Here is a 26,371-nt window from a genome sequence, read left to right as displayed (position 1 = left end):
GTGAAAAATTCGAAATAAAATATTAACTGAATTTAAGAGTGCATTATATTTAGCATGATTGCTTTTTGGAAAATGTGTTGTTTTTTAATAGAAGTCCGAATATATGATTGAATGATTGATTGTTCGGGTTTAACGCAGCTAGATCCAGGCAATGAACAAGAAATGGATGATAAAATGAACATGAAATGATGATGAAATGAAAATGGGATGGGTCACAAAGATAATATGGTTTACAAATTTTGATTGCCACCGAAAATAATGAGAGGTGGGTAAGGCCGGGCGATTTAGCCTCCTGTGGTTGAGCGCAAAGGTTCCTTAACGTGCGAGGAACGTGGCATCTTTCCCAACACGTTGCACCACTATAGTTTGAAGTAAGGTTTTTCGTAATATGGCTTGACGACCCCAGCATGTAACATGCCAGGGGTACCCAATTCCACCACCTGGGGCACACAACCCAGTTGTTCTGTGGACAGAGCGCCCTAGCCCCCGGTCATGGTTCTGGGCACTATTTAGTCGCCTTTTACGATGTGCTTATCGCTGCTGCGGGCCTTTTCTTTTGACACCAGGACCCGCACGGGGTGTCAGAATATATAGTCTTTTTTACATATTATAGAATGAAATTGTCAGCATAGTATAGAATGAAATGTAACCTCATTTATTTTTTCTTTTACTTTGTGATGGTGCCGCAGAATTATTGAACTCATAATGGTATTTCCCGATTTAAATTCCTGATCAAAACGCTACATTTCTTAAGAGTGTGGACTTGATATTTGGGGGTTCTCATAATTTTACCCGCACGAAAAAGTAATAGAATACAGTAGAACCAAACAAAACGGAACAAAGCAAAACAAAGAAACTTACATAGAAAAACAAATGGCAGCATGGTAAATATTGTTATGTTTGATTTATTTCCTGACGAAATCTCTTTTTTGTCATCTGATATTTTGTTTAAGTTTTTTCTTCCCTATCAGCTCAAGAATTGTACACATTCTGTTTGCTTAATTGATATTACCAGTCGATATTTTGCCCCGTGCAAGTCCGGGTGTCAACAGAATAGGCTTGAAGCAGCACTAAGCTTGTCGTAAAAGGCGACTAACTAGTGCTCATGCCCCAGTTGGTGGAATCATCATCATCATTTCATGTTCATCGCATGAATATTGCTGATCAGGCGTTAAACCCCAACAATCAATAAATCAATCAACCAGTTGATTTTTTTCCACTACTATTCTTTATTCCACTATTTTGCATTATTAATAATTCACCAAGTGAGGTATCAGGATTACAGTCCTGTCAGAATTAAACCAAACCAACCAGCCTTGTGTGGGTCCCGAGAATAGACCCAGCTCTAACCTTGTGGTAAAAGGAGACTTTAAAGCGATCAGAACCCTGGCCGGTGGTCAGGGCCATTTGCACACAGATTAATTAGGTTATGTTCCCATGTGGATAAAAGGGTTACCCTTGACATGCTACATGCTTAGGTCGTCAGGCCATTATACGGAAAACCTGACCCAAAACAAAAATGGTGCACCGTGTTGGGACAATGGCACGTTCCTCGTACATTAAAGAACCTTGGTGAGGTATTCGACAGGAGTAGGGCGCCTACAGGAGGCTAACTTATCCGACCCTACCTACCTATCCCTACTTCTAGTGGCAATCTACATTCATCAATTCCTATTACGTTTGCCGCCCATCGCATTTTTCATTTCATTATCATTTCATGTTCGTCGCTGGATAAAGCTGTAATCTTGCTGCTCGGGCATAAACACCATTTAATCTAGTAACCAAACCAACCACGTATATTTATTAATAAGAAAACTATACAATTTTGAACAAAATACAAAAATAACAATCTGATTTATATTGTAATACAAGGTATGAAACCTCAGTGTTTTGTGCGTTCTTTCTTATACTTAAATTCATAGGTTGATCGTGCATACGTTCACAATATGACAAAGAAGTCCAGTACCAATGGCTGTTTAATAGGAGGTTGCTTTCTAAGCTATTCTTTTTTCTTCTTTATAACTTGCAGAGCTTGCCGAAACTATGCAGACTTTTTGAATCGCGCTAGAACGCTAACAAATAGGCTTCTGGAACAGGGTTATGTTGCTACAAGATTGAAGTCATCACTACAAAAGTTTTATGGTCATCATCATGAACTCGTGGGTGGATCGTTATGGTGTATCAGCACCATGAAAACTGATTTATTCAACGGGTCATAGTTTTCCTTCCCTCTTTTGTCTACCCCGGACTTGACTTTTTATGAGCAACTCGGCGGGTGTTTGTAGAAAAGCAGAGGACGCTTACACTACCGGTGCACCTGGTCCTTGTTCCCAGTTTTTAGTGGAGTCCGAGTTACCCGTTTGCTTTTGTTACTTTGTATGTATGATTTTAGTTACTTTATGTTCTTTGTTGTGTATGTCTGCTTTACATGTCTGGTCTTTGTCCCATTTTTTTTATTACCGCTATAACCTTGGTTCCCTTGATTACTCTTGCACATAGCGCATTATAAACACAAGAAAACTGTTCACGGAATTAAAATGATAAACTGACCAAAACATAAAAACAAAAAGTGAGAAAATATATATTGCGGTTTCTTTCGTTGCACCTTTGTATAATGATATTTTTGGGACAGCTGCAGTCTGCGCTGTGGTATGAGGATTTCCTCGTTGTTCATTGAAGACGAATGGATGGCCTTGGGCTGATATTTTCGTTGCGGTGGTGTTGGTGTTTCTTTGACATATACTCCATTTGTATAATCGTTATAATTATCTCACATTGTTTGTTCTCATATTTTCTTCAAAGTCGGATACCATATTCTTATAAACGTTGTTTATATATTCCTTTGGGTGAAGATATTTGTTTTTATGTTTTTTTCCTATATCGCAGACCACATATATTTTATTTATGTCGGATGCAAATCGTCTGTTCTATAAAAGTTAATGTTTTACTATCAACTTATTCAATTACCGATATGACTGTTTCTACATCATCGGAAATCACATTTGTACCATGAAATAGTAATGAAACAGCAATATTGGATGTCTATGGACTATAATAATGTTTGGATATACGACCACTAATATCAAACTTGTGATCTTGCCAAAGACATTTTGTTCTAAAATGTTCTTTCAGATTTCTTCTAATTCTTCATTAGGTAAATCTAGCTACAGCAATGCGTTCGTATAGCAACTTAGCCCAATGCACCATACAATGTTATGATGTAATGAAGTACTTGTAAAATGAATGGGGAAAACTTCTCATTCAATGATGTAAAGGGAATGAGGAGATTGGGGAAATGATTTAAAAAGAGTAATCAAGAGAACCAAGAGCCTAGCGGTAATCAAAAGAACGCACTCCAGGGACAATGACCAGACAGTGAAAACAGACACACGCAACAAAGAACAAGAGTTAAATTCAATTATAACAAAAATTTACTTATATACAGATGTTTATTGAAGAATTTCAGCATAAAAACTTAAGTTGATACCTATGATAAATTCAATCCGGGGTGTATATAGTATAAATGAAAAATATATAAACGATTGAAGAACTATGTCTATAGACCAAATCTTTCAAGTTGGTTATCAAAAATCTAAAAAATATGGTACGTTTGTTTGCCCACCTATTTTTTTGTTTTGTTTTGTTTTTTTTTTTGTTTATTTAAATATCTGCTGTTTTTATTTGTCCCACTGATATAGTATGTGTTATCATACTTTGTTTTCTTCTTCTTATGTTTCTCAGGGATTACAACATTGCTGTAAGAATAATCGAGGGAACCGAGGTTATAGCGGTAATCGAAAGAATGTAATCCAGGGACAAAGACCAGGCATAGAAAACAGACATGCACAACAAAGAACTTGAAGTAACCAAAATTATACATACAAAGTAACAAAAGCAAATGAGCAACTCGGACTCCACTAAAAACTGGGGGCATGCACCAGGTGCTCTGGTTTTCACTTGTAAATATATTATTATGCAATTGTAGGTGGTTTGTTTGGGGAGGAAGAGGACGAGCGTATACAGAATGCTTTTAAGTATGCAGTATATTGGATAAACCATAAACCAACATACCTCCCTGATACCCAGCTAAAATATGACCTTAAAGTTCTTCAAACAAATGACCTTTTCAAATCAACGAAAGAAGGTGAGTGTAACATTAAAGTTCTTACCTCCTCCTACGCGAGTACCTTAGAATTGGTAATCACTGATTACTTACAAAGCACGTGACGATTTAGTGACGTCTGGTTGACTAGTACAAGGTGAGCGAATTAGAGTTTCTCGAGCCTGTAATAAAATGTTTAGTTGATTGTTATCCTGATACAGAAGTGGAATAGTATTTCTGTCAAAAGGGTTTGGGGTGAGAATGTAAGAAAATTGTATTTTGTAGTAGAACCAATGAGAAGAAGACGCTAATTGATTCAGTCGGCCATATTTATAGGCTGTGTAATTCGTTCAACTGGTATTACTTGTTATACTAAAATGATTCAATTTAATTACTGTAAGTACTAATATTGGCATTTCATGATTCTCGATATGTGTATCTGATATTTGATACTAGTAATATGATTTATCATGGGAAATAAGTATAGCTAAAATACTGAAAAATGTTGTGACCTGTTGCTTTTTAATATAATACATTTAGTGTTAAAAGTATTGATTTTCATTTTATTTACGGCATTTAGCACAACTAGTTTCTGGTTTTGTGTAATTTATGTAAGGGAATTTTGTTATCTGTAGTTTGTTCTTATAGTTTGTTCTTGTTTTTATTTTTCTTATTTGTATTCAAAACGAAGAGAAATTGAATTACTCGAAACCACCCTAATATGTATTGGTCTTCCTGTAACATCAATAATTTATTATAGTTTGCACAATATTAATTTGAATGAGCTTTTGATCCAAAATAGTCATACACAGTATACGTCTACAGAGATAAAGAACAAAAAAAATTATATGTAAATCTGTCTTTATAATGGTGACCGATTTCTAAAGTTTATACCCATGCTTAAATGAACAATAATAAAAAAAGAATAAATAAGGGAAGTTGTGTCTGTTACATTTCAAATTGTTTGTAAACTTGAATTTTACTACACTTTTGTGCAATTGAGACTGAAATTTATTAGACATGATAGCACATTATTCCACACTAGGGACATTGTATAGTGCTGTATCGAATATAAAGACTTATCATTGCGTATAGTTATTAACTCATGTCGTTAGGTTTATTAATGATTATATAAACAGAAATGGTTTAAACTATGTTTAAAGGAGAATGTTATTGTGGAAGTCAGAAATATCGAGAATAATTTCTTTAATGTTAATGAAAATTAGATTAAAAAGAAATAATTTCTTTTTCTTGACTAATTAAGCTAATTAAGAGATTTTGAATTTCCCGCGCCTATGGGCGCGTCCATGATTTGTTGAGCTATGACGTCACGAAGTCGATTTATAAAGTGAAAGTAAATAGGTAATTGATTACGATGTTCGAAGAGAGCGCAAATTTCGGACTTTTCCAAATAATTTCATCCCAAAATATACAGAAGAAGAGATTGGGGCATAACGAATATCAGACAGCATTCACGAACAAGTGGATCTGCACAAGAAGACTAGTATGTGTGAGGAAAATCTTATGGCTACTTCGTGTTGCCAGTCAACTAAAACTAATCGAAAGCTATCGGTAAAAATCAATTCAAGTCTTCTTATGATCTTCCTTCAGATAGAGGAGTTATGCAATATGGCTATTCGCATATATTTCAAAGAATATTGCATAGCCTTTTACAAAAGCCCATTTTGCATTAAAGGTTCTTTTTTTACATTTGTATGATTTTCTTAATGCAAAGGTGGTTTTTCCCTTTAATATCCGAAATACCAACCCTAATGCCTATGATATAAGCAGTTCATAGTGTTTACGCTTTATAATTATAATGCGGTCCTCTGTTTACCAGCAAAAATTTTTCTCTTCATTTTAGACTTACAACCTATAAATCCTCTTCTGTATGACAAAAAAAAAGGAAATAACATCGACAGGATGTGACTTTTCGTAAAGCTGAAGTGCATAGTGAATACCTTCAGTGACCCATTTTGCTTTTAAATAATCGTGGTTGTTTCATATGACTGTACAAAAAGCGTCAAATCTAATTTACTATTATTTCTTAAACTCGAACATTGAAGACATGCCATTAACAATAGACATGTTATATGCATTAAATATACAGACCAGGTCACAAAGGAACTATTCTTACAGACGGAATGGTTCACTTTTTTGCTATTCTTCCTGCTTAGTTATCGTTTCATGTCCACATTAAGAGTGGAGACGCAGGATTTTGATGTGTTTCTTTTCGCTTGCTAGTAGTCATGTTAATGGTTGCATGGAATTTATTTTTTTCGATGAATATAGGTATGTGTATTTTATCTTTTAATTGTAGACGATGCGTTATCAGAGTAATATATTTTGATTTCTAGAAAGAAAAGGAACTCAGGAGATAAATGCATGAAAATACGGTTAAGATACCTTTAAATTCTACAGTATAAACAACGCATAACTGTGCAAAATATATAATATGCAGTATGTGATATTTTGTGGTGATGCTCCAATTAAATTTCTGGTAGGTTTTACATTAAAAGTAACACTGCTTAACAGTTGCATTTGGCAGAATTAAATCATTACCTTATGTTATTTTTGTGCAGTGTGTGCTCAGATAAATGAATCCTCGACAGCTATGTTCGGACCCAGATCATCAGAACTAGCATCATTTACCACTTCATTATGTAGACATCTTCACATTCCACATTTCGAATTTTACGAAGAGGCAGCTTTCACACCAACAGATGGATATTCAATCAACCTACATCCGAACCCTGAAAAATTAGCTGTAGCCTATCTTGACATAATTCACTATTACAACATGGGACATATATTAATATTGTATGGACCCAGAACAGGTGAGTGAAATCAGATAATATATTGGAACATAACTAAATAAACAGTTGCTCTAATGCTTCAAAGTGTAAATGCTGACATTGTACAGGACCCAACCTTACCAAATATGATAGTGTAACACTTGTATCATATTTTGAATAGAAAATAATGGAACAATGTTTTCCAGAGGAGCAATCATAAATAATCATATCGTCCGTCGCTACAGGGGATTGTCACCACCAACTAGCGTTTGACCTGTAAAATGAAAGTCAAAATTTTGAGTTTAGAAACTTATAAAGATAATGAATTGTATATTTCTTACAGTATGTATACTATCACCATACATTTCTACTCCGGTTAGAAAGATCCTAATCACCCATAATATTTCATGTGCATTTTTCATCATTAGTTAATTACTTTAACTTGAATTTATATCATTTAATTCTTTAACATATCAACTAATAATTTAGTTTCAGAATACGCGTTCTGATTGGATAAAAAATTGTGTCCACCATTTCATAAACCTACTTCAATTATGTGACTTTAATGTCATCAACCTTTTTCACTTCGTGTCTGTCGTCGTCGTTAACAATTTCTTCGAACTCTTCTCCTCTGAAACTACTGAATTGATTTGGATTACTTAACATAATTGTTTCATAGAGCATCCTGCACAAAATAACTGTTTGGATTTTTTGTTGTGTTAAAAAAACATGGCCGCCATTACTTAACATAGAACATAGGAGTCAAACAGCAGATTTTAGGATATAAACCGTAAGGTTTTACCAAATTCTGACATGGGGTAAAAGTGAAGTGTTCGTCATGATGAGATATATCTGTGGTCAAATTGGGGTGAAAATCTGTTGACCCATGTTGAACTTATTGCCCTGTTTGGACGTTTTTTTTTTGCTGTTTTTGATGTTATTACTTTCAAAACTCTCAGCAACTACTGTACTGAATTCAGTGAAAGTTGGTATTTTTGTTTTTTAGGGTATCCTGAATAAAATGACTGTTTAGATTTTTGATCTGTAAAAAAAACATGGACGCCATTACTTAAATTATAACACAGAAGTCAGACAGCAGATCTCAAAAAAAATTCTTCAATTATAATAGAAGAATAATGAAAATGAAAGCTATCCGTCAGATAATGAATTCAACGATAATTGGTTTATACAGTGAAAATGGTGTATGATATGAATAGTGATGATGAAAACTTTGTTTAACTTCATTTTATGTTCTTTTGCAGCAAATTTTTATTAGGCTACTGCCCTCTCAGTCCTGATGGTATAACAGGGCATAGGGGGATCCCTGCCCAGATTTTTTCCAGAGGTTCTAAAAACACTTTGAAGGCATTTCCAACATTTTACTGTGTATTGGGTACTCTTTTGATTTTACAACATTCATCAGTATATGCTCTTTTTCAGCATTTTTGTCAAACATGGTAACAAAGCATGATACCATTACCTACTTTAAATAATTTCACTGCACGTGTAAATATGTTGTACAGATTATTTAGTGTGGACAACGTGATTGAGGTTATTTCTTCATAGACCGAAAAATATAAGTCATTCCCTAACTGTTTAATTAAATCTAATATAATTTTGAAACAAATACTTTTTAAACCTATCTCTCCAAAGTCAGTAATTCAAGCCTCCACCCACTATTCGCAAACCCCTAATTCTATCCCGTAAAACAAAGAAATAAAAGTTTACTCTATACAATGGCATTTTGATTGTATGACCTGTTGGAGAAAAGGTAAATCCAAGACCTGTTTTTTTTTTCTACATCATTCATAAAGCCGAGTGCTGAGAACTCTGACATGAAATTATCTTGTTTGCATTATTGGGACCAGTCATCTGTTATTGGCAGTAATAGTTATTACGTAATACACGTCTTTCAATTTGCAAATAATTCTAAGAATTGTGGAAGCGAAGAAATCATTATAAACATAAACTATGATCGGAAATTGCTTTGTAATTTCGTTAAAGTTCTGACTGAATTGTACGACCGGGATTGATCGCATTCTTACGACTCTTGTTTTATCTTGGTGTTCGTAATTAATGCATGGGTTTAACGCCAAAGATATAAAATTATAAACATTCGTTTCCATCTGATACCCATTCTCTTATAAATTTCTATTTATTGCTCGCCTTAATATAGCTGAAATATTGCTGCTCGGGCATTAAACCACAACAATCAATCAATCTATTTATTGCACGCTAGCAAGAGGCAATTGTTTAAGTAAAATATGGATGCAGGCTAGATAGTTGCTTTAACTAAGTGATTTTTAAAACGCTTTACAGTTCGGGAAAGTAGGATTTGTTCTAGTGAAGCGTGAATATGTTTATTAAATACTTTTCTTATTACAAATGGGTATAAAGTGTGACATTTTAATTGCATTTTTTAAGTATTTAAACCTCATAACCTGTAGAAACAATCATCAAAATGTTTGTAAAGTTTGCCATTTTAATATACAGATATTTTAAATTAGATTATTGATTGTATTTGAGGCAGAATAGACCAAATTGAGAAAAAAATGATGTGCCACCCGTTGCCTATTTCTTACACGGAATAGGACGTAAATCGAATGAAATTGACACAAACACTAATTGATCTTCTTAATTTCAACTTAACATGAATTTGGCATACGCTTATACACATATATACTTTAGACTTATAAGTAACAATGAGTGAAACTTAAATGATGGTAGGTTTTTGTTGACTTAAAATTCAGGCTTGTAGTGTCACGAACATTCATTTACCGTTCTGGTATTATTTTACATGAACAATGTATTATTTGAATTTGCAATTATTTGGGATTTTAAAAAGTTACCTCCCAAAACAATTCTAAAACTAACCCTTACAGAGGGGGTTTGTCATGCTGGCATATCTAAGGGGTAAGATTAGTTGGATAACAAAAAGCAAGGAAACTTACTAACCGCCTTAGTCATGACGGTGTGACTATTTCCCTTAGTAGGGCTAAGTTTTATAAATAATTGTTTTCAGGTGTTTTTTTTTAATCCAAAATAAATTCAAATAATACTTTGTTTAGGTATGTTTACATGTTTAACGTATGCATAATTAGCGAGTGTCATTACGCTTATCACAGCAAATATAATGCCCTCACCTGAGAGCTGCGACGAGCAGTAACTGAAATTAGCACTTATAAGATAATGATACACAAAAGAATTTTAATTTCGAATAAAGGTCGAAACTCACAAAAAATGGCCTGTCGTCAGTCGAAAACATTATCATATGACTGCTGTTGATGATAAGTTTTTTTCTTGAAACACGTGTACAGCATATATTTTTGTATTTGGTAACACAAATGCTAATCATTGAATATCAGCATTATGCATTATAATTATATCAGTTTTGACTATCATTAAATGTTTTCCACGGAGAAAGAAACGTGTGAAGTCATTATAACGGTCGTAGTGATCACGTTTTCTGAAGTCTACTAATTTAATCTATTATACTAAGCGGGATGAACCCTGAAGTAATGTAAGACAACTGTCACCCTAATGTTATTCTGATTTATACTAGAATGCAGTAATCGCTATATTTTAAGGTCTAGTAGATACTTTTCAATTTCCTCTTGTTTTCATGTATAACAACGGCTATTTGTTGGTTTAAGTAAAGAAGATTTTCCATATTGTTGTTCGGTTCATGGATTTACAAGTGAATTCAAGTGAGTAATGTTTTAATAAAAAAAACTACTTAACTTGAATTTCGAATATTTGATAAATACACATATATTTTGTTAACTGTAGTTGTGCGTTTTGTAATAAAAAAAAGTTACCTGAGAGTTTTTAACTTCGTGATTGCATGGCAAGGAATACACATATCTGAAACTACACGGACACAGTGTACATAAGCATGCACATATATATTGTTACCTTTATAGGTTTGACCAAAATGCAATATGTTATACGAAAGGTCTCACAACAAACTGAACACACTATCCATTTGAGACAAGTTGGTACCGACAAAAGTTTGCGAACTGCACTTATAGAGGCAAAGCGGAAGCAGTGGACAAACATAGTTGTCGATCTCGATGCAGCAAAGTCTTCGTCTTTACTTAAAATGGTAACGGTAAATTATTAAAGAAGATAACACTTCTTCCATAAAATTAATGTTGAAATATTTATTTGTTACAAATGCAATTCAACTACCTTTTGTGTCATTATATTAAACAATGTTTGTAATTTTTAAAAGTGTACCCTTTGTTAAATTTCTAGTTGTTATCATTCCTGAATCAGTACAATGTAATTTAAATATGTGGCTACGTACATTGTAAACATATTATCGTATTTGGATAAAGACGACCTATTGTACTTAAAATCATACCTGACAAATTTTAATTAATTTGCATATTAAAATTAAATGAATTCGCAAAATTTACAGTTACGACTGTATCTTAATGTTTTATTTCATTTTTTATTTTGGAAAGTATATATAAACACTCATTCTGGTTCTGTTATTTATTTATTGGAGTTTCAATTTTAGGCACTGCAGCAAGGAATGATAAATCCCTACTATCATTACGTGCTGACAACTTTGGTGAGTCATACCTTCGGTCTACATACAGACGATACAGAACAACACTCATTAGATAATATTGTTGAGCAAAGATTGTAAAACAAAGATACTGTCATCGTTTTACGATAAAGACTAGTTACAAATACCTACTTGCTTAACAATTTGCCATATATATAACAAATAATTGAACAGTTTGCAATAGTAGCTAAATTGCAATACATGCGTAATAAAGGATCAACTTATTCATTTGAATTGTGTAAGTCTATTAAGGCATGATACTTGTTGGTTGATAATTTCTTTAAATGGGATTAATTACGTACTTTTCCGTCTTGGAATCGGGCAAAATGTATATAAGGTGTGGCACATAAAGCAATAAAAAACAAACATTTTATCGTTTTTACCAGGTATTAGTACAATATAACTTCCAGAAATAACCACCTAAGTGCTTTTTAAATTTGCCTTTTTAAGATATTGATAGGTCAAATTTCGTTGAAATGCACTATGGAAGAATGGCGGGAATTTTTTCCCGCATGTTTTTTTTCTTTTATAAGTAGTAAATAAATATCTGCGTCACAGATGCATTAGGATAAATTTAGTAGCTTTGATTTTTAGCTGTTTTTTAAGATGTGTTTTATTTATTTGATAAGTACACTGATATTTTCATTTACTGAATTGTACGGAGCAAATGTAAGTTATTTTTATGTATATTTCACAAATTAATCATTACATTTTTGTACATATGTCTGTTATTATTTCAAGAGTTATTGTTTGGCTTGATCCAACTCAAAAGTTCCTTATTCACTGCGTATATGATTCAACACTTCATTCTTATTTTTGTTCAGATTACTTTTACAGAATCCTCGGGTTTTCCCTTTGAATTATGACTCAGAATCTTAAAAGATAACATCTGATTAGCTGATCAGAAAGGTAGTCAGAAAAGAAAGAAGAATCCTACATGCAGTGACTGAATGTAACAGTTGATAATTGTAATTAGAATACTTGTTTGACTTTTTACTCCTTTATTACAGGATATGTCCGCTCTTGATCTAGATGACTATAGATACAACCATGTAAACATAACAGGTTTTCGGTTGATTGACCCTGACGATCCATTTGTCAAATCTATCATGAAAGACATGTTCTGGTTCCAAATGAATGCACGTCTTTCTGTGTTCAGTATTGAAAACAAGAATGTTATTCCCGTAAGTGGTATATAGATTGTAAATTGTGAAAATATTGCACTTCTCATTTATGCGGAAATTGCATCGGAAGTGTAGTTGCAATAAATAACTCGTATGTTGATTTGTTTCTCATTTATCAACATATAAATAAACGTAGTATTCATTTTAACTGACAGTTTACCTTTAAGTCGTTATTTGCCATTAAATTCCGAAAGCAGAAATTGTCGATGACACGTAATATGATATGACACTTATTTATTATTTGTGATGATGCCATGAGGAAAAAGTAACTGTGATTTCACCTTTTAATTATCATTATTGATTTCATTTCATTTGGGAGAGTCTATCAGTCATTACTATTTGGGATTTTGGCAAATACAGGCTTACTCTTATATTCGAACATAATGATGTTGTGTGTTTGTCTAAAATAAAAATGTTAAGGATATTCCAATGCAGTAAATTATCTTCTCTTAAAGTTTTGGAACATATCTTTCTTATGGTTTCAAATTGTTCAGAAAAGGGACATTCAGACTTCAAGAACTAAAAGAAAACTTGCAAGCATTATAGAAACAATGTTTCAACTCGGTAGCCATTGGACAAAGCCGATACAAACAATGACAAATAACAAACAACAGTTAAAACATATTAATAACCAACTAGAAACACTGAAAAATACTGCATAAAATGTTTGAAATAAGATAAAAGTGTCTGATATTCATTATACTTTTTTGCTATCACCATCCTCACTTTGTGGCATATTGTTTTCAGTATCAGTCAGCGCTTGTGATTGATGCCGTCCTTCTGTTTGTTAAGGCCTTACAAGAGTTTGACAAACACCACACTTTGATCCCATCTAACGTGTCATGTGATTCGGATATAAAATGGACTTCAGGTCGGGATATCCGTAACTATGTGAATGCGGTATGTCTCAGCTTAATATAAGTACACACACGGAAAATAGCACCATAATGTTTGTTTCATGTCTTTTCATGTGTTTCGACCTAACATTAAACATGTGGAAACTGTTTGAAAAACATTTATTTTTCGATTAAATTTCATAAATAATAAAGTTTGTTTTTGTTAACTTTGTATGTTGTTTTAATATCATATGCAATTATCAACAAACGGAAAATGTAAATTTCAAATGCTAAGCATAAATAGATTACTACAAGTTACAACTATATCGGTGGTAGTTTCATTATGATTGTACTGCAGTGAATTAACCAAAAGACGAACAGACGATCATAATACACAAATTCAGGGAAAGGTCATTGTATTGGAAAAGTTTTGAAAGTACAGGTCGTATTTACACGAATATCGAAGTTTGATAAATATGCTTTGTTTTTGAAATTTGCATTCGAGTATTTTGATGAAGTCTTCGTTCCTTTATATTTCAGGTACATATCCCCGGCCTAACAGGCCACCGCATTTCATTAGACAATGGTCGACGACCTTCATTTAGTTTAGACGTTATCCAACTGAGAAAAGACGGACTGGAAAAAGTAGGTACGCTTTTATGAACTTCTTTCATGTTTGCGGGTACCTTTGTTTATTTATTAGTTTTTGTTTATTTTTTTACTGCATGTTATAGAAGTCGAGGTTTTTTTTACTATTGCTTCATTTATATAAAAAAGAAATTAGGTGTTATACAAATGTACTTACGAGTGATTTAAAATTGGAAGAGTAGCAGTGCATTATAACGTAACTTAATCCGATGAGTACAATTAGATTTAACCTGAAATTAGTCAACCCCTTTCCCGATGGTAATCATGGTGATATGGAGAGCAATGCATGAAAATTAGCTATAAATTATAGCAATTGGATACTACTAGTATGGTTCAAATCACGTGCTTCTAGACTAAACATATTATCTATTACTTTCAAAATGGTCAAAATCAATCAGGAAGAGCAGGTGTATACGAAGTTGCAAATGTCTTTTGAACAGACTGTTGCCTTTAGACATGAAAAATTACTCAGTCTGAATTTGTTTTTATTATCTCTGAACAGAAGTATGTTCTCGGACTTAATTAATTTGATTTACCCAGGGGAATATTCATGAAATTGACATTATTGTTAATATTACAAGGTTTACGTAGGAGAGCTTGATGTCATTTCCATTCTATTTGAATATGGTCTCTTCCATTTCAGTTTGCTTCCGTTCATGGTAAATTGCCGATTATGTTATTATTCTATATACTATTTCGTACGCATCGTTAACATCACACAAATCACCACTTTCATAGATAACAAACGGTCTGTGTATAAATTACACTATGTGACGTCACTATGTTATATGGTCTATTCTTTATACCGGATGAATCTTTCAAAGGTCAGTCAAGCAGTGGTAAGTTACCCGACCATGTCAACATTCTTTCCGATACATTATAGTAATTACTGTATGAACACTATACCTATTCCCAGACAGAAGTCTGCCTTACATTTTCTTGTATTACTCGTAATTGTAAATGAAAGAACAACAAATGCCAGTCATGTAAATCTGCCTTTTTGTAGTAAATACGAACTAAATTAGTTGATATGCACTTTTTGAAGAAGTGAGGAAAATAATTATCTTACTTTTCCATCCGTGCATTGGAGCATCCGGTAAAAACCAAATACCGTGCATGCATGAAATATTCAATAATAGGTCACTTTACAGTTTTCAATAGCAACAGGATACCAGAATTGGTCTATCGCCATTTCGTTCTTGCTTTACGTTGAGAGGTCGTAGCATTTTTTTCTCCAACCAACGCGAAATAATTATAAGAGTATATGCAATTTTCTTTCATTACTTGAATAGATGGGTAATCCTGTCAACGACAAACACGAGAGGGCTTGTGGGAAGAACATAACATAAATTATTTCTTGCAATCTTTTGTACAAAAATCATGTATTTTTCTCTGTTACCTATTTTCAGCTTTTCAACTTGTATTTTCCATCAGTATCATCAACAAATTGACAAACTTCAACTTATGTAACATTTTTCAAACTTTTACACTTGTTTTTTGTGTTTAATATGATTCGTATTATATCTAAGAATAATCGTTCTTATATTATGCAGCCAACAAAACTAATTTTAATCTTCCCAGAATTATGGGAACAATTGAAATGTTACCTTTGTCACTTTAGATAGTTGACTCTTCTTGTGCAAGAAGGAACTGACAGCCTTAACTCGTGCCTTTTATAGTTAATAACTCTTCGAAATTAAAAAAAAACAAAAATACTACTAAGTATTGCTATAATTGTTGGAATACCCTGTAACGAGCAATCATTATACACGTAAATATCCATTGGCCTAGGAGGAAGTAAACGCGACATGAACAGTTAGCGAACTTCGACGCACTGAAGGACATTGGAAAAGTAAATGTACCAATTAAAAAGAACTTCATAACCCTGTACAGGAAAAAAATGTAAATAATTACATCATATACATACTTGAAGTAATCAGTTAGTCTATAATCTTCAAAAAATTAAATACGATCCTTTTTTGACGAAATAATTAAAAAAACGTTCACCCTTAACAAGTGCTTTTAGAGCATAAAGGCTGGTTATTGATCGATATTTTTATCATGTTCTTCTTTGTCTAAGATTGATGCATATATATGGTTTGTTAAAACTTTTTTACTTATTGCGTCTTCTCTGTAGTCAGGAATGATGCATACGTTGTGTTTAGTCAAACCTAAACAAACTCCATTTTGTTGGTCTGTTTTAGATTGGTAGATGGACAACTGACAGTGGCCTCGTTATGAATTCTAATCAGTCATATGTATTGTTTGGAAACAGAACATTGGTGGTTTCAACTAATTTGGTAGGTATATTTAGTACAAAAGTGCATATTGTGTTAAATATAGAAACATCATTAAAGCTAAAAATATTCTAATGAGGTGTTCAAATCAATTACATTATTCCTTTTCCCTTGATTACTCTTTCCTATTTCAAATCTAGTCAGATTAATTAAATAGCATTCATTTATGTAAACTTTTTTTCAACTAGCGTTTGGTCATTTGAATGAAAAGTTGCATTTGTGTATCAGAAGTCTGTTAATTTTCTGTTTAGGGTTTGCTTACTATTCATTATTTCCGTTTTATTATCTTTATTTTCTCTCTCTTTATTTTGTGTTTATTTATTTTTTTATTTCTGTCTGCATATGTGATGTTATATGGAAGCTTCGCTGAAAAAAATATGTTATTTGTTGTTCCAAGTAATCTATATTTTCAGAAGAAACCCCTTATTGTGTCAACTGTTGCTGTAAGTTTTAAAGAATATATTACATACGCAGATCTTATTCAATTATCTATTTTGTACTAATATATATTAACAAGATGATCCAGCTAAACATTTACTCTAATTTATCAGTCTAGTAAAGAATTATTTTGTCCATAATCTAAAGTTGTTTTTGGTTTTATGAAGTATTGAGCATTCGTTTGTTAAACTTACCTAATATGACGGAAAGTAAATTAACAAGTTTTCCAGTATAAGTAAAGCACCTGATTACAAAAAATAATACAATACATGTATTTACATCAACTGCATTGTAATGGACACATCATTCAATATATGGTTATTGTGATGCCTAAATCATCTCGTCAAGCCGACGTCCTTGCTATGTATTTATTTAAAGAACTAAATCATTGCTAAGGTTACTGGAAACAAAAACATCAGGCTATACTTATTGATAAAATTGAAGAATGGATACATTCGTCATTTTGGATTAATCTAAACGTCTCTCGTGGGGATAATATGTTGCCATCAGCTCATAATAATATGCTGGTAATTCTATTTTAGCTCATGTTGATTCAGATGTAGGACGATAGTTTCGGCATTTTACACCAATTTTATCAAATAATAGCTTTGTTGTCACCTGATCCCACTGTTGTATTATAGCACTTTTGTCGTGGACCATATGAGTTAGTCAACGATACATTTGTAGTAATTCTAGATCATTAGGCCGTGAGGATATTTGTCGTATTGCTTATAACTAGAAGTATCGAATTACCATATTTTTTCAAGCTTAGCTATTTTTTTTTTTGTATTTTGCATGTTTTGTGTGTATTAGTGTATTAATTGTCTTTTTTTTTCTTGTGTGCATTTATATTTCGTCAAGCTCATGTACATTTTTTTTCTTTTTTTAATTTATTTTACAATTTATTTTACCGTAATATTGTCATTTTGACATTGTGATGGCAACTGGAAATGATTGAGCGTTGTATTGTCATTTTCTGATCAGTATGTACGCCATATTTTGGAAGGTTTGACCAAACCGAAAAAACAAAGGAAAAGAATATTAAATTTGTTTAATATTTAATAAGCATATCATTTTTTTCACATTGACTCAAATATCACAGTATGGACCATGCAATATCAGCCCTCGAAAGAAACTCTCGGTCTTTTATATTGGCACTCGGATTGATAAAAAATATATAACCCGCTAGTAAACGTGGGCATGCCACGGCTGTTAAGGAATAATATACATGTATGATTATGCACTTATAATAATTTGTATTGCTGTACTGTATGATATTTTAAAAAGGCGTCCACGCAAAAACCAGGCAGTGGGTGGCACATGACAATTTTTTATATCACAAAGACACCCTTTCTTAAAGTTGGATGTTGGTTTTTTCATTAACTACAATGGTTAAAGAGAAATGAACTAGATAGAAAGTACTGAAATTCATTGAGAAAGGGAGATATTTCTCAGTTTGTGCAAAATTTAATTGCTTTCTTTGGGAGCTGTAAAATTGATTTCTTAGTACATCTTTGTACTATTGGACAAAGAAATAATATAAACATTAGTACAAAAGAGTACGACTAAGAGTAAAATTAGTGGTAATTGGTTATATTACAGGAAGCCCCGTATGTAATACTGAAGGACAATATTGAACGAGATCATTTGAAGGGTAACGACCGTTACGAGGGATTCTGTGTCGATTTGCTCAAGGACATTGCAGGTTATGTGGGATTTGATTATGAAATACAAGTTGTACCTGATAAATTATATGGCGCATATGACAAAGAAACAGGAGAATGGAACGGCATTATTAAAGAACTTATGGATAAGGTATGTTAAGGACGTAGACCTAGGGTAAGGAACATAACTCTTGAAATCAGTGATATGTTTGTATCATATTCAATTTCACCAAAGCCTATCAAGCTTTCATTTGAAACAGAATGAAATCAATCCAAGCTACTTTAATGCTTAAATAAGATTGATACACCTTCCAATGATTTGTAAGAATTATGTCCCTAATCCTAGGTCTACCTCCTTAAGGTGTACAGTGAAACCTGTTTAAACCGAACTCTGATAATCCTCAATATTGTCTAAACCAGACACTTTTTAAGGTTCATTTATATTCAGTTACCGGTATTTTTATCCTCGGTAAACGAACACCCGTCTAACACGAATCAATTTAAAAGTTTAAAATGAGTTCGGTTGAGACAAGTTTTACTGTGAAAGAATGTTTTTAAGTGTAAGTGTTTGTAAGAATCAGGCAAAATGGGAAAAAAATCAGAAACATGTATGTCAAAATCCAACCTATGTGACAATGAAATATCACTCAAGGATGCTCTATCTTTTTGAAAAGACTATTATTTGATCTCTGCATCACTAGATTTGATGTAAAAAATTTCAATAGAATCTTAGAAAAATGAGGTCTTTGACGGAGATTTTTGCACTTGAAATGTTCATTTTCAGTGCATTTCAATGAAATTGTAATTCAATGGTCCAGCATGACGTGAAAAATCTTGTCCGTTTTTCTTTATTCTGATGGTGAAAATATTCAAAATGAAGTTTTTTTTCATACATGATGGGTTTTTGTCATACCATGTTTCACATAATGCCTGATTCTTACAGGTACTCACACTCAAATGTTTTACTGAACAACAATAAAGTACAAAAGTGTACTACAAACTGTAATCATTTGCATCTAGATATATTATAAAATGCTAATATTGCATATTTACCGGTACTAAATATTAAGGACAAGAATATCCTTATAATTTTTATTTTTTCGTTGAACAAACCTAAAAGATGAACTTAATATTAAGTATTTTTGAAAGTAAAACTCCACATAAGAATCATGCAAAATGTGATTCATGTTTGGAAAGCCTACATATTTTTATTTTTGATATTTTGAGTAAAATGTCATAGTAAACAGAAAGTAACATTTGGCTTTTCATATAATCCTTGTTTATAGGGATAAAAGTTATATAGATCGCACTGAAGAATTCAAAATTGAGGGAGATTACTCTGTAAATACCACTAAAATACAATAGAAACTATTGGATTTTCCATGTGGATTATCTCCTAAAAGAAGACAGATTGGAATGAATAATTGTACATTTCATCATGAAGACAACTTAATAACAAAAATAAAAATATGTAGCCATTTTTTAGGTGTATCACATTTTACAGAACTTGCATTATTCTTACAAAGATTGCTACCTCATTTTATATTACAGTGTAACCTTCCCATACGAAACCCCTTTTGGTCATTATATTTGGTTCGTTTTACACAGGTGTTGGGTTAAACAAGTTTAAAAATACATTCAAATTGATCTAAAGAGACTTTTAAAAGTGTATGGCCTAGATAGAATTTCGATTATTCAGGGCTTCGTTTAGACATATTTCACTGTAGAATGATTTCCGCTAAGTTTTGATTTTTTTTATTTCAGAGAGCTGATATGTCTATGGCTGCTTTGACTATCAACTATGAAAGGGAACAATTTGTCGATTTTTCTAAACCGTTTCTTAATCTTGGAATTAGTATATTGTTCAAAAGTCCGAAAAAAGAAAAACCTGGTCTCTTTTCCTTCCTAAGCCCATTAGCAACAGAAATATGGATATATCTAATAGCAGCATATATGACAGTCAGTTTGGGCATATTCGTGTTGGCTCGGTTGAGTCCTTACGAGTGGTACAATCCACACCCGTGTAATACAGACTCCGAAGAAGTCGAGAACACCTTTGATCTAGGTAATAGTATGTGGTTCGCCATTGGTACTCTTATGCAACAGGGTTCTGATATTAACCCAAGGGCGTGCTCGACACGTCTTGTTGGATCCATCTGGTGGTTTTTTACGCTGATAATGATATCGTCGTATACCGCAAACCTAGCTGCCTTCTTGACTATTGAACGAATGGTATCGCCCATAGAGAGTGTGGAGGACTTAGAAAAACAGACTGAAATAAAGTATGGGACTCGATACAATGGCACAACTATGTCCTTTTTCAAGGTAGGTGATAATTTTAATAGCCATCTTATATATACGACATTAAACACTACAATTATGTTAAAAACACATCGAACATGAAATGTTCTTTTCTTTTATTTTTCTACATACGTCGTGTAATTAGGTAAATATAGAACACCTCACATTTAAATATATCCCGCTTAAATCACATAAATCAAGAACGATAACTCTTGCAAAGTTTCAATATTATGTACAGTCGTAATTGTTTTATCTCAAAAGTGCAACAACCGAACTACCAACCAAGACTAGTTATATGTTTCGGATAAGAAATAAATATAACAGTGGGTTTTGTGGATTTTTGCCATGTATGAATCACATCATGTCTGGTGATTACTAATTGAATACATATATTGCTGCGAACAGGTCCATCTACATGCAATGTTTTCGTTTAAATTTACAAGAATATTACTTGATATCCAAGTATTCACTTCATCTGATGCATAGAAGTATTGCACTACGCATGCCATGACCGAAGTTCCTTTAAGTAGAAGTTAAATATTAGTGTTAGTGGGGATGGGCATTTTTCCTACTTTGAAAACAAACTAACCCTCAAGCATATAAAATATTACACGTTTTGCGTAATGTGGTGATTAATCGAATGCATAAAATCCAACAGTTGATAATTGATCTTTTCCTGTAAAACGGGTATTAACTTCCTCTTTACACCATTTACCATTCCCCTGTAGTTCCCATGCCCATTGCAAAATCCTAATTCCCCATAGAATACGGAATGCACTTTTTATTATCAATTATTAACATTATCGATTTAAATTTTATATTCTTGATTTCTCAACTTTTAAACTGTTATGTTTATTTAAATTTAATACACCTTTCATATCAATCTAAATTTCTCATCCGCCCCATTCAAAATCCCCATCCCCAATCTCCCCATTCCCCCGCATATATCATAGAATGGAACGTTTTCCCCATGCAAGGAATATACCCAAAACTCATTCCTTATTGTCTGTTTCCATATAAGATGAAACCATTTTCACTTAAGAAGGTAGACCTAGGGTAAGGGACACAAGTCTTTGGAACGTTTGTATTCAGCATTTTACATCAATCTTATGTAAGCATCTAATTAACTTGGATTCATTTTATTCTGCTTCAAACGGACGCTTGAGAGGCTTTGGTGAAATTGAATGTGATAGCAACATATCACTGATTTCATGAGTTATGTCCCTTACCCTAGGTCTACCTCCTTAAGAATACACTGCCATCTCTTATTGGTATCATCATTGTCTTGAGAAGTATAAATCATGTTTTCCATACACAGCGCAGTGCTTTATGATATTTTCTTCATTCTACTGTAATTTGTCTTTCAATTTTATCCTAGAATTCTCAGTTTGAAATATATCAACGGATGTGGAATTTTATGAAAATGCACGAAGAATCTGTGATGACGAAATCTGGCAAAGAGGGGATTCAGAAGGTCAAAGAGGGTGGCTACGCCTTTTTCATGGAATCGACGGGAATCGACTACATAACAAAACAGGACTGTACCCTGATGCAGGTCGGCGGTCTACTCGACTCGAAAGGTTTTGGCATGGCAACTCCAATGGGTAAGGTTTACTGTGATGTAGACAATAAAATCGTCATGAAATTGCCTTAAAATTCGCTGTTTACTGACGTTAATTTAAACATGATAGCAAATAAAGGTAACAAAGTAATGCACATGGTGGTAAGGATCACATAATGTCAAATTGCATTGTCATATATATATCTTCTTTTTCATTTACAAAATTATTTGTCATTAAGTACTTGTCTACTAATCAGGCAAAATGTGTATAAGGTGGGCACATGAAGGAAAAAAACACAGAGATTGTATTGCATTAACCAAGTATTTATACCCGATAACCACCAGAAACAACCATGAAATTAGCCTTTGAAAGATATTGATAGGTCAAAATTTTCCCGCACTTTTTCCTTATGTAAGCTGTCAAAAAATATCTACGTCACAGATGCTTCAGGATGAATTAAAATAACTGTTCAGGCAAAAAAGAATAAATACAGAAATACATGTACGATGTGCCACCCATTGCCTGATTCTTACACAGAATGGTACTTAATACAAACACATAGAAAATAAACGTTTGTAACAAGGGTTCTCTACAAACGTCATGAGTATTCAATGAAAAATGAACTTCGTCCATTTCTGGATAAAATAAGAATTGAAAAAAATGTGAACATATTTGTTTTATGTTGTAGGATCTCCGCTTAGAGACAAGTTATCCATGGCTATTTTACATTTCCAAGAAGGCGGGAGAATTCATGCCTTATACGAAAAATGGTGGACAGGGTCCGCTAATTGTGAAGCCGAGAGTACTGAAAACGCCGCCGGTAAATCGAACCCATTAGGGGTTGACAATGTCGGTGGAATATTCGTGGTGCTCCTTTGTGGCCTTGCTGTGTCTATGGTTGTTGCTATTGTTGAATTTTTATACAAATCTGGAAAAAATGCCAGGAAAGATAAGGTTAGTAGATGGTATACATTGTATATCCTGTATCGATAGGTATAATATACTGTGGAAGTACTATTTTTCGTGGGGTACCAATTACAGTTGATTTCGTGGGTAGGCAAAATCACGAAGTTTGGTTCCCAACGAAAAGGAGATTTTTATGGATGTTTATACAGAAATCTTCAAAACCACGAAAATCAACGAACTTGGGTTTCCGCCTTAATTCAGTTTGATATTACTAGTAATAACTTTATGCAATGTAAAGCTTACTGAAAGAGGTTTTACATGTATATTCCAATCCCAAGGAACGAATGAAAAATATATAAATTGAGGTTCCGATTCGGATTCTGTAACCACAGAGAGTAACTATGTGTAAATTGCTCAATAAAATGTCTAACAAAGGGGATATTAACCACTTGACGACTTCTTCCATAGGCCTGAATCCCCCACTGTTACTGATCCCTGTTATCATAGGCCTGAATCCCCCACTGTTACTGATCCCTGTTATCATAGGCCTGAATCCCCACTGTTACTGATCCCTGTTATCATAGTCCTGAATCCCCCACTGTTACTGATCCATGTTATAATAGTCCTGAATCCCCCACTGTTACTGATCCCTGTTATCATAGTCCTGAATCCCCCACTGTTACTGATCACTGTTATGGATGTAAGCACTCTAACTGCTGAAATTTGAAAGTTGAACAATGCAGAATCTAACCTGAAAGTTTAAGATGATTTTTGAAGAAAAAAATGTGAACGACGACGGACGCTAAAGAATGTCTATAACTTACATGGCCGGTGACCAGGTTAAATGAAAAGGAAGATGTTCAACTTCTTACCTTAAATTTTATATAATAATGTATACAAGTTCCAACGGGTCAAATTTAACAATCAATACGATTTTATCTATACATGCATGGTGCACGTGCCATGGTGCTGGACACATCGCTTGATGTTGATTACGATCGATGTGAAATGAAAATAACAAAAGGTGCGTTTTGAACTGGCGGGTTCTAGGTTATTTGTTATATTCTGAATACCAAAAATAGTCATTTATTTCGTGGCATAAAATAGCCTTGATAGATGTTTCTCAAATTACTATAAATATCTCATTGAGGTTCAAGAAATGTTTCATCGCCACTCCACATTTGCCGAAAACTCTTAAATTGCTTGGTTAATAAGAAAATGCCTGATATATATGCATGTATGTATATAACAGATCTAAACCTGAACCTTCATAGCACGATTGTTGGGACAATTGTAAGACTAAATCTCTTCCAAAATATTAAACTTTTAAGTTAAAGAAGCTTGACTAATGGCATCTTATATTACCTTGACATGCAATCAATTCTACATGCTAAGCTGACATCAAAACAGTCTCCGACGTTTGCTTTAAAATCTATTTGATATTTCAAATATTGTTTCAACCAAAGTGTTAACGTCAATTCATTTCCTTTTTGATAAATATTGAATATTGCCGCGGCATGTGTCTGACGTGACATTTCGCAGACGATTGAAATGGATAAGCTTCCGGCTGAAACAGAAATTTCTGTCATTGGTTGTCTATATGTAACCTTGATTTGTTTATTCGGTTATCATATGGATTCTTCATATTAGGATAATTTGATTTTATTGATTAGGCAGGCGCAAAGTTTCAGAAGTATGACTTTTTTTCTCGATAAAATAATCTCAAAGTGAAATCCTGTTAATATAATAATGAATAAAGGAAGTCCCTTCTTTTGTTTTCGTAAGATTACTTCCTCGAAGCAATGTTGACAAATAATTATTTATAATTGTGAGAGTGTATCAAGTTGAAAGTACAAAGGAGCCAAGATCTCTTTGAAATAGAATTGTGTGTTATGAAAACTAATCAAAATACTGAAAACAAGGTGGTAAATATTGGGACAAAAAAAACGATGCATCGAAAAAGAAAAAACAATAGTCTTTTTTTCATATTCCAGACAACGGCGTCACTTTTTTACAGGTTTTAAGCAAAGGGGGGTAAATTTCCACAAAATTGTCATCGGACAGACTGGTTATTCGAGCAATAAACAGCAGTAAATTTTAAATTCAAATACTCAGTTTATTATAGCCTCGGTATGTACTTGGATACCATTGAATAATTTATTTCAAAGCATTCAGGTACTTACCAAATTGAAAGTAATAAAGTTTCTAAGAAAAATGATAATGTTTTCCCTTTCCCCACTGAGACCGCCAACCAGGTTGTCTGGTATTGGTGGATTATGTCCCTTTGAAAACTTGCTAAAATGGATTGCATTTCGTGAATATGAAAAAGAATTATTTAGGTACACAAGAACTCAAGTACATGGCATGACCCAACACCCGGGATGCACTCACTATACATGTAGATATGGTACCGGGTAATGTTCCGACAATCATGGTTGCATTTTCAGCTGAGGTACGATTCTATCACCTCATCCTGGAAGTGTTATAGTCCATGGACTGGAAGGTCCACCGTGCACCCCACTCATTAACTTCATGATGATTTCCCCAGGTACTTTTGTACCTCCCATTACCGAATCAATTTGTCGATAAAGAATATTCTCTGATTCTTTTTCAGTATTACTCTTTATTTGTACCCCCACTAGATCAAGAGCCAAAATTTGTGTGACTCAATTGTTTGAAGGTCAAAGTCTTCATAGGACAGCATGTATAAAGATACTAAGTATACATTCATATAGGTACCATCATGTATAGCCCAATATTTCACCTTTACAAATGGTGCCAAAAAAGTTGTAGTAACACCAAGGATTTTGAGTAGAATGAAAAAAAATGTACCACTACCCAAACGAAAACCCTCTAAAATTGAAAAAAATATGTGATTTTCGATTTTCCCGAAAAAGTCGCATAAATTCGGCTACAAATTATTGTTTTTTTTTTTTCAAACGTCTCAAATGTGGTATCATTAGATAGAAATAAAAAATTCATATAAACCACGAAAAACTTTCAAGGAAGAATGTTAAAAATATTACCCCTGCCCCTAAAAAACTGGTCTTAGTATCAAAGAG

At 33.2% G+C, this 26,371-nt stretch overlaps 1 protein-coding gene across 2 annotated transcripts in view; it reads left to right on the top strand.

Annotated features, from left to right (window-relative positions):
• The window catches only part of LOC148613732 (glutamate receptor ionotropic, kainate 2-like), a 44,108-nt gene that overhangs the window by 15,380 nt on the left and 2,357 nt on the right, over positions 1-26,371 (top strand). The window contains exons 2-14 of one of the 2 annotated variants that reach the window (XM_088587305.1): positions 3,986-4,144; positions 6,685-6,939; positions 10,821-11,002; positions 11,423-11,476; positions 12,484-12,657; positions 13,405-13,557; positions 14,034-14,138; positions 16,346-16,441; positions 16,852-16,881; positions 18,479-18,691; positions 20,305-20,865; positions 22,220-22,445; positions 23,092-23,357. In XM_088587305.1, coding sequence (XP_088443431.1) covers positions 3,986-4,144; positions 6,685-6,939; positions 10,821-11,002; positions 11,423-11,476; positions 12,484-12,657; positions 13,405-13,557; positions 14,034-14,138; positions 16,346-16,441; positions 16,852-16,881; positions 18,479-18,691; positions 20,305-20,865; positions 22,220-22,445; positions 23,092-23,357 — 2,474 coding nt within the window. The remainder of the gene's footprint in view (positions 1-3,985; positions 4,145-6,684; positions 6,940-10,820; positions 11,003-11,422; positions 11,477-12,483; positions 12,658-13,404; positions 13,558-14,033; positions 14,139-16,345; positions 16,442-16,851; positions 16,882-18,478; positions 18,692-20,304; positions 20,866-22,219; positions 22,446-23,091; positions 23,358-26,371) is intronic. The other variant, XM_088587306.1, reaches the window with a different exon arrangement.

This window comes from Perna viridis, chromosome 6, assembly GCF_037379345.1.
Source record: "Perna viridis isolate PV_CMFRI_1.1 ecotype Kerala chromosome 6, ASM3737934v1, whole genome shotgun sequence".
Lineage (NCBI taxonomy): Eukaryota > Metazoa > Mollusca > Bivalvia > Mytilida > Mytilidae > Perna > Perna viridis.
The sequence above is the reverse complement of the archived record's forward strand: the minus strand, read 5'-3'. Positions and strand labels throughout refer to the sequence as shown.